Genomic DNA, 9,482 nt, shown 5'->3' with positions numbered 1-9,482 from the left:
CACAGATATTAGGCCAATCGTCCAGTCTTTATTTCTGGAAAACATAACATGATAGTTTTATTTACCAAATAATTTATGTATTTATTAAATGTGATACAAAGTCGGCTGGCCGACACATCAGCCAAGAGCTAGAAAAAAATTTAACAAAAATAATAATATATTTAAAAAAATAAAAATATTTATGTATGTAAATAAATAAATAAATAAAATTAAATAAAAATAAATCGACAAAAATTATGATTAATGTTCGTTGAAAAAAATATTTGTAAATTAATTGTATGAAAACAAAAGCGTTAAAATATTTATAAGCACGGAAATTCCTCGATCAATGGATTGATATTCAAAATAGACTTGCGACGAAAATTAAATTAAAAGCTTCAATTACAAGCCGAAAAATGTGATTTTTCGCGATAAAATCGTGTTTTCTCGTAAAGTTTCGGACGGATTTGACTTTAGCTAGTCTCATTTTTTTTCATTCTTTCCTATTTTTTATTTTTTATTAAAATTCTTTTTCCGTCTTTTCTTTGTACATCAAACTGGTTTTTCGCACCTTTAAGATTTGGTTTAAAATGACTTCCTACACTCCAATTTTTTCAAAGAATTTTTTCTTAGGAACTACTATTTCAATATGAAAATTCTCACCTTGTACTAATAGTAAACAAACAAAAAATTGCTAAACGTAGCAATTTGGAATGATTATGTTATAATACAATGAAAAAGCCAAAAAAAGTGTCGAAAGTGGGAAAACAAAACCGATTTTAACCGAACTTTTTGAAACGCGTGTTTATGATAACTTAAGATTACATTCAGCCAACTTAACCTAGTCATAAAGACGCTTATTACGAATCTGATGTCCCTTTACACAGATTCTATGATTCGTAATCAGCACAATATTTGTTTATAGTTTTTTTGCCAAAAAATGGAAACTTTTGGCAACAAATGGCACGATTTTGTCATTAAAAAAGTAAAATTCTTGGCCAAAAATGACACGGTTTTCGGAATACGTGACAGAATTCGTTAATCTGACATCAAAATCGTAATCAGTGGTCAAAAATACCTGTTAGGTATCAGTTTGGATTATAAATGCTAAGTTTTCCGTTGACAGAATTCGTGTAATCTGACATCGGATTCGTATTCAGCGCATCAAAATAAGCATTTAAAAAAATTTGGACTACATATTCCCCCCGTTGGGCCCCTATGCCCCCTTACGAATAGATTAAGTTGGTTGAATGTTCCTTGGAGTCCTATAAATACGTTACAAAAAGTTTCATTAAAATCGATTATGTTTCCCAACCTTTCCTATGCATCCCGGCTTATTATCTGTAAACATTAATTTGAAAATTTAAAAAAATAATTAACGAAGACTGATAATATTGTCAAAGTACATAATTTATGGCATTTAACAAAACAAATTTTTATTTTTGAATTGCTTGCTAAAATTTTGAACTGAATACTAGTAAAAGGCTTGTTGTAGATTTGTATTGAGGAACACCTATTTTCTAGAATAGAATAATATAGTAGAAATATAGGCGCAAATAGAATTTAATTTGACGTATTGAGAGGTATTTGTAAGAAATATCCAAAAGCTTATAAATATCGGGGTTTCCAAAACCTCTTAAACTTGTGGATTTAAAATCTATTTGCGGCTATGTATAGATCTTTGTAATATAATCCGATGTTAATTCTAAAAATCGTATGTAATTATAAATTTTTTGTATATGAAAATAGAAAATATTTATTATAAAATTAGATTGAATCCATTATTATTACCAAAACTATTAAATTGATTTAAAAAATATTCACGAAAAGAATCCATGAAGTATATCAAATTCAGAATAAATGATAAGAAAAGTAAGGTTTAGGTATTGGACCTTTAAAGATAGGTCCGACTACAAGTAACAAAAACTTGCTTACTTAAGATGTAAAAAGGAACTTGAAGTCAAGGGTTTATAAAACTCCAATTTTTATTGTACATATTGAGATAATATTGAGGCACAATCACAGTACAATTACGCAAATATTACGAACAGGAGACACTTTAAATAGATAAAATGTTTTCAGTTTTGGTAAGATGGTTCATTTTGCCAAACTCCGACTGCTGACCACAAATTTAGTTTTACATATTTGATGATAAAGGAGCTTAAAAGACTTTTGAGGCAGATTAGAATGTTTTGCTACTGTAATAAATTTCCTTCTTAAATTTCACTTTCAATACAAAACTTTCAGCTTTTCAAGGGCAAAAAACCTTACATAAATTCTGGGCTAACACTTTTTGTTTATATTTTACATTTTTACTAGTGTTATGCCAACTTAGTGGTTTTACCACTGAAACTAGTGGTTTTACTCTTCTTTTAGTACGGAAAAAGTAATTTGTCTACTAAAAATTTTGTTTACTGGGCAAATAATTTAATATATTATTATAATTTATGCTTATTATTTTAAGTTTTGTGATAAAAATCGATAAATATTCTGGTAACACTACTGTCTAGTGATTTTCTATCGTCTATTTAATAAGCTTGGGAATTCAAAGTTGGAAACACTGATTTTTACCTGTTGTAATAAAAGTTTCGACCTGTAGATATGATACGTGTGGTTATGCTAAATATGATAGACATTTTCTGAATTTTCCTAAAGAAGTCTCATAAAATATTCGTGAAAATTTTTTAAATCGTTATTTTTTTAATGTTATCCTAATTAAGCCTTGTATACAAATATTGTGTTATTTTAAAACAAGGTTAGTCTAATTTTTTTTGCAAATTACCAAAGAAAACTGTATAAAGTTATATGGATGATAAAATATTATGTACTATTTATGTCAATTGTATATACAATTATTATAAAAATATATGAATATTTAAAAAAAACAATCAATGGAATGTATAACTTTTAAATTAACCTTTAATATAAACTTGAATTCAGACCTATAACTTAAATATAACGTTATTGTACTCATTTGAAAATGCAGCATTTTCGAAAAGACCCGAAGAAATAAAGTTTGATACAGATTCGCCAAAAGAAAACCACTCAGGAAGTTTCAAGTATGCATTAATCATTTAACAAAGCACCTTTCCTGCCCCACAGTCTACCACCTTTCAGATTCAGCAGGTAAGTAATAATAAGTTATTACAGTCTCTATATATTATAAATGCCATGTTTGTTTGTTTGTTTGTTACGCTTTCACGCTAAAACTAGCGAATGGTTTTTAATGAAACTGTACAGCAATATAGCTGATATATCAGAATAACACATGAACTATAATTTATAAAGATATAAATTACAGATTTCTGTAAAAGTAGACATTTGACATTACCATAAATTACAGATTTCTGTAAAAATAGGCACTATAAAATATTTCATGGCCTTCTCTGACATACTCAATGAATAATTACTATCATACATTTAAAAAAATAGCAAACCATACATATATTTTACCTCTGTAAAACAATACTTACCATTATTTCGAGTGTTATAGAAAGGGGAAAGCGAGAGCAATCTTTATCAATCTTTACTTTTAAACCGAGCGAAGCGGGTGTGTATCACTCTAGTAAGAATATATATATTTTTATCATTACAAACTTAGAATTAAACTTAGTATACCTTGATATATTTCATATATACATGGTATAAAAGTCGGGGACTTCATTGATTTATCAAAGATCAAAACAAGTTCTAGATATAAGTAATAAATTTATTAAAAAAATATTTGAATGAAATAAACATCGTAATCAACTTATAATTTAGTAAATCTCTTCATTTTCTATACCCAGGCTATTCGACGATGATGTTGTATTCGTTGTATTCGACGAATCTGGGCTAGAACTCGATGACGAATTTATACTACTGTCATAATCCAAATTTGACAATGTAAATAAACAGTCATCACGTGTGTGAGATATGGCATCTTGTGATTTTTCCTTGCATGGTAATCGTTCGTATTCCTCGTATGGATTACGCTGTTCTAATGATATAGGTGCTTCGCGCATTATTAATGCTAATACAGTGTTTAAAACATCGGTACATGATTGATCTGTTCTTATATGTGTAGCAGTTTTACCACAATATTTACTGATTTCATCAATATTTATATGATTTTCCTTTACCTTGAATAAAAAATGTACTCCGTTATACAGTTTGTGTTAGAAAGCATTGCTAATAAAGAATTCGTTGTTAAATAAGTGCTATCAAAAAATTCGTAGCGTAGGAGCTGCGTTAGCTAAACGAATACCCCATTCTTTTCCCATTAAAGATTTCCCATACTAAGAAGGGATCGAATTCTCTATATGTATTAGCAAAAGAATTCTAGTTAGTTGATTTGAACTATAAATTTAAGCCAAAACTTACCGTCATATCATCTTTAGCTTCTTGACCATATGTTTGACTTTTTTTCTGAATATTAACACTTTCACAGGATGTTTTATTTTTCAATCGTTGTAAGCAAATCTCAACTGGACAGTCGAAAAAAAATATTCTAAACAATTAAAGAAGTTCATATGAATTTGAGCTCATAACTTTCAAAATAACAATTTTGTTGGCTGATAAATACCTGTTTGGTGGCGTATCAGTTTTATCTAATCGTTTCATATCCTCCAATGTATTTGGAAATCCAGTTACAACCCAACCTTTTTCTACACATTTTTGATCCAACAAAATTTTCATTAATATCTCCATATGTAAACGTGACTTTTTTGATGGATTAATATTTAAATCTGTTTTCAATTCCTGGTATTCTTTAAATGCAGGGTCGTTATTACGTAAAGCTCTGGTGAGAATGAGTTGAAAATTTACTGCAAATGAATTTAATTTAATGAAGTTAGTTTTTCTTATTTTTTACCGCATCCCAAGTAAATTTTCCAGGGAGACTGACCCTGTTGTGTATAATGCTGGTCAAGTTTTAGTTTTCAATTTTGTGAAGCGATTAAAAAGCTAAATACTATAAAAGTGAAACTTGATTGGGATTTTACTAAAACAATCAAGATTTACCATGAACAATTTTAAGTTTTTCTTGTAATGCTTTGGCTATTGTTTTTTGTCCAGAACCAGGGCAACCAATTATCAAAATACGTGGAGTTATTGCGTACTTAAGACGATTATTAAAAGTTGTTAAATCCAAGCAAACTCTCATCAGTTCCGTTATATCACGCCCAGTCATGCTTATATCCTAAAATTAGTAACATTTTAGAAAGATATCAGTAAAGACAGTTGGTTTAATATCACAATTCAAAATCTTTTACAAATTCACTTAGAACATCAAACTTCTTGGTACATTAACGATTCGAAGGATCCGGAGGGTAAATAATTTTAAAGAAATGTGTAAGAATAAAGAAGCCGATCGGAATAGCCGTAACTGGAAGACATATCGACGTTAGTCGATGAAAGCCAGACGTCATAAAGTTAAAAAAATTGATTTTTTTGATAACATAGGCAAGCTTGATCCGATTTTATTGGAATTTTTTTTGAAATCCACTAATTTTGGGTCATTCTTTTCGGTTGTGATACCAGTTTTTCGCTAGCTATCACATATGTGCTTCTTTCCGGGACCAGGTCTCTACAATCTTGAAATCTATTAGAGCTAGGTTAATTTTGATCACAAATTTGAAAATTATGAACCAAATTAAGCAGGATTACATACTTGGTTTATCAAAATTGGATAAAATTTGGATGTGATAGAGCAAAATTAAATTTTTTGGATTTTGATGACGTCATAAAGTTAAAAAATTTGATTTTTTTGTTAACACAGGCAAATTTGATCGTATCTTATTAGAATTTTTTTTGAAACTCACTAAATTTGGGTCATTCTTTTCAGCTGTGATATCAGTTTTTTGCTAGCTATCTCCTATGTGCTTCATTCCAGAACCAGGACTCCACAATCTTGAAATCTATTAGAGCTAGGTTAATTTTGATCACAAATTTGAAAATTATGACCCAAATTATGTAGGATTACATATTTGGTTTATCAAAATTGGATAAAATTTGGATATGATAGAGCAAAATTAAATTTTTTGGATTTTGATGACGTCATAAAGTTAAAAAATTTGATTTTTTTGATAACACAGGCAAATTTGATCATATCTTATTGGAATTTTTTTTGAAACCCACTAATTTTGGGTCATACTTTTCAGCTGTGATATCAGTTTTTCGTTAGCTATCACTTATTTGCTTCATTCCGGAACCAGGACTCCACATTCCTGTAACCTATTAGAGCTAGTTTAATTTCGATCACAAATTTGAAAATTATGACCCAAATTATGTAGGATTACATACTTGGTTTATCAAAATTGAATAAAATTTGGATCTTACATGCCATTGCTTAGAAAATAGTTTTCGTAGATCTGCCAAATTTTTACGATAATTCACCCATTCTTGCGGTATATTTGGTTCATCAATGTGTGCCATAAATGCAGGAACAAAATTAAGAACATGTGTAGGTATTACACTATTCCTCTGTAAAGCCAAAGCTTCTTGTTTTGTTTCAGGATAACCTAAAGCAAATGATAAAAATATTTGTACTTTGTCAACAGAATATTAAAAGATTCTTTAATATTCATTTTACCTAATATAAGCCATCCCTGATTACAATCTTTATGATTCAACGAAATTAATTTTTTAATCCATTTAGCCACTTCAATTTCTGGTTTAGTAGAATTCATAAGAAGCTTAAAGTTAAAAAAATTTCATAGATTAAAAAATCTTTACTTATTTATAAATGCAAAAGTAACTCTGTCTGTCTGTATGTATGAATGTTACACAATCACGCCTAAACAACTAAACCGATTTAAATGAAATGCTTCAAAAACTTGTGAAAAAGTTTTGCATCGATTTTTTTTCATACAATCAATAATTCGATAGAAGAATTCGAAGGATTTCTTGTTCCTTTCGTATGCATTATGTTGAAACTCATGTAATAAGAGTAAGGTTAAGATAATTCACAAGTTGAAGTTGCAACCGGCAAAACAAAAAAATAATTACCGGATCAAAAACTTCATTAATTTGAGTTTCAGTTACAATCGTCACATTTATCTCTGCCGCTAGTTGTTTAGCAAGATTTAACATATTTAAAAATGGTGGTGCTAACATAATTATCTGCCGTACATTACATTTAGCAGCAGCATGTTTTAAAATATTGTGCATATAACTTATATGATCCACTGGCTGTGCAACAGCTAACTGCCGTGCAACTTCCTGGAAATAATGTAAACTTTATTATTATATTATTGATAACTTTGAGTTGCAACTCGCCAACTGGCGATAATAAGTCGTACTTATTAAAATCAGAAGAAGGTCCGAATTCAGTAGTTACAATTTCGACTACCAGATGGCAATGCTTGTACTTACTTACCATTTTTTTTAAGTACTTACCACACTAATATTTATTGTGCTCCGGTTCGACCACGACTGCCATACTGAAACCCCTCCCCTAATTCGTGCACCCTTGGCCGTCAAATAGCTTGCCTATCTGACATATTCGTTCTAATGAAACAACTGACTTTTGGGATATCTAATTAATAGTAACTGAAAGCATAAAAGTTAAAAATTTAACTTACATGAAATAATGCATAGATATTATACTTTTCCAAATATGGAAGAAATTTCACTGGAATTCGTATGTCACGTTTTGATACGTCAACCAACATGTTGGAAAAAAAAATAGAGATAAAAAAATTGTATCTTTAACAGTAAAGATAAATAATAAACAAACGTTCTAATAAAAGTTGATGCATAAATTTTGAAAATATCTATGGTAACTGAGTTAGTAGTATAGTCATAGGGAATTATTATTTTGGCACGATTTTTGGGTTACGTGAATCCGTGTAATCTGACATCAGATTCCTATTCAGCGACCAAAAGTACTTACCTGATGACAATTTTTAATCAAAATAAGCATTAAATGCCCCCCCCCCCCCTATGACTAGGTGAAGTTGACTTAATGTGCCTTGGGGTTATTAAAATCAGTGCCGTTTCCCAACTTTTTCACTATCGACACATTTTTCCGGCTTATACACTGTATTATCATTCTCAAAATTGGAAATGTGTAATGTTAGTTAAGGAGCTGACATGCATCCTTTTGTAAAAATTCTAACCGTCTGATCCTAATGCTTATTAGGTTAATAGTTGATGATAAGACAAGACTTTTGGTTCCTCTATACTTGTTCAAAAACCAAAACAATGGTCAGGGACCATTGGGACCGCTGAAATGATTAAAATTAAAATTGTTTCTAACTACGTGGTTATAGATAGGTTCATTTGGTACTCGATAACACTTATTAGGAGGTCAGACAAAAATTTTTAATTCAACTCCTTCCAGTAATGAAAGTTAGTTTAGTAGATATTTTGCAATCAAAGTTTTTCTGGTCAGAAAAGGTTTAAATTTGTGTGTTGTAATTTTCGAAGTAAAAACACGCTGTCTAATAAATGAGATTTTATTACATTATTTTTTTCAAAAAAAAAAAAAAGAAAAAACAGATACAATAACAAAGATATTTTTAAAACATGGACAATACAATAATTTTTAATAATAATATAATAATAATAAAAATCAGATAATTAATAATAATAATAATAATATAATTAATATTATATATAATTGTATAATATATATTTATTTATATATAATCTACGACTTACAATATTTTTATTTATTTATTTATTTTCATCTCTCCAAAAAATTTTTCATTTTTTATTTAAAATTATATTTCTGCAAAAATATATATATTAGCAAGGCTATGATGTATGTAAATTCAAGCATTAATTATATTATTCATTAATTGTTTATATATATTTTTTTTATTGTTTATAATTATTTATATTAGTTTTATTTTAAGGTATTTATAATTCTCACGCTCAAAAGTTCAAATTATTATTCGATTTTTATTTGTGTTTTTTTAACATTTTTTTGGAAATTTACATTTTTTAAATTCCTGTTAAATGTTTGCAGATGGTGACTATCAGTGTTAAATGACGTGTGACTATCGACATATATCACAAATAGCGCACATGTTATTTTCTCAAAGTTAGTTCTATGGGCAATAATATTTAATGAAGTATTTTGGGAAATTTTTTTTTCTGTCTGTTTCATGAATTTTGGTTTTAAATTTAATACCTTTCAAATAAATTTTGAAAGTTGGAGAAAAAAAAGCCAAGATTAAAAATAGTACATTTAATTTTCTTCAACTTTATTTAATTCTCAAAATTAAAGACGAAAATTAACGAAACTTTATCTCGATAATGGTATATTAGAAGATGCGCTATTTAAGTCGTATATTGCTTTCCGAGTATCGGGCAGGAAAATTCATTTTTATCGCTTTCAATTTCAAAAGTTGTTTGTTACTTTTTTTCCTCTATCTTTTACCAGTTACAAACATTTACTATTTCGTAGCCTCCTTGCGTTACGTAACTCATACGAACGGATAAAACTTCGGTATTAAGAACTATTTCTATTTTAAATATTCCAAACGGACTTTATTCTTAGGTTAAAATCTCCCGAT

At 28.7% G+C, this 9,482-nt stretch overlaps 1 protein-coding gene across 2 annotated transcripts; it reads right to left on the bottom strand.

The window, feature by feature from the left end:
• Nucleotides 1-3,727: 3,727 nt before the first annotated feature.
• On the bottom strand, nt 3,728-7,666 carry LOC123293615 (adenylate kinase 8-like). Of its 2 annotated transcripts, none has more exons than XM_044874493.1 (8): nt 7,542-7,666; nt 6,967-7,179; nt 6,551-6,653; nt 6,298-6,479; nt 4,981-5,158; nt 4,544-4,784; nt 4,342-4,468; nt 3,728-4,100 (listed from the first exon to the last, which is right to left on the bottom strand). In XM_044874493.1, exons 1-8 carry the CDS (start codon nt 7,629-7,631, stop codon nt 3,738-3,740), a joined length of 1,497 nt encoding a protein of 498 aa, XP_044730428.1. In that variant the 5' UTR covers nt 7,632-7,666; the 3' UTR covers nt 3,728-3,737. The 2 variants fall into 2 exon arrangements, with proteins under 2 accessions (XP_044730428.1, XP_044730429.1); XM_044874494.1 differs by having other exon boundaries at nt 6,355-6,479.
• Between the last annotated feature and the right edge of the window lie 1,816 nt (nt 7,667-9,482).

This window comes from Chrysoperla carnea, chromosome 2 (assembly GCF_905475395.1).
Source record: "Chrysoperla carnea chromosome 2, inChrCarn1.1, whole genome shotgun sequence".
Taxonomy (NCBI): domain Eukaryota; kingdom Metazoa; phylum Arthropoda; class Insecta; order Neuroptera; family Chrysopidae; genus Chrysoperla; species Chrysoperla carnea.
This window is presented reverse-complemented; position numbering and strand designations above follow the sequence as displayed.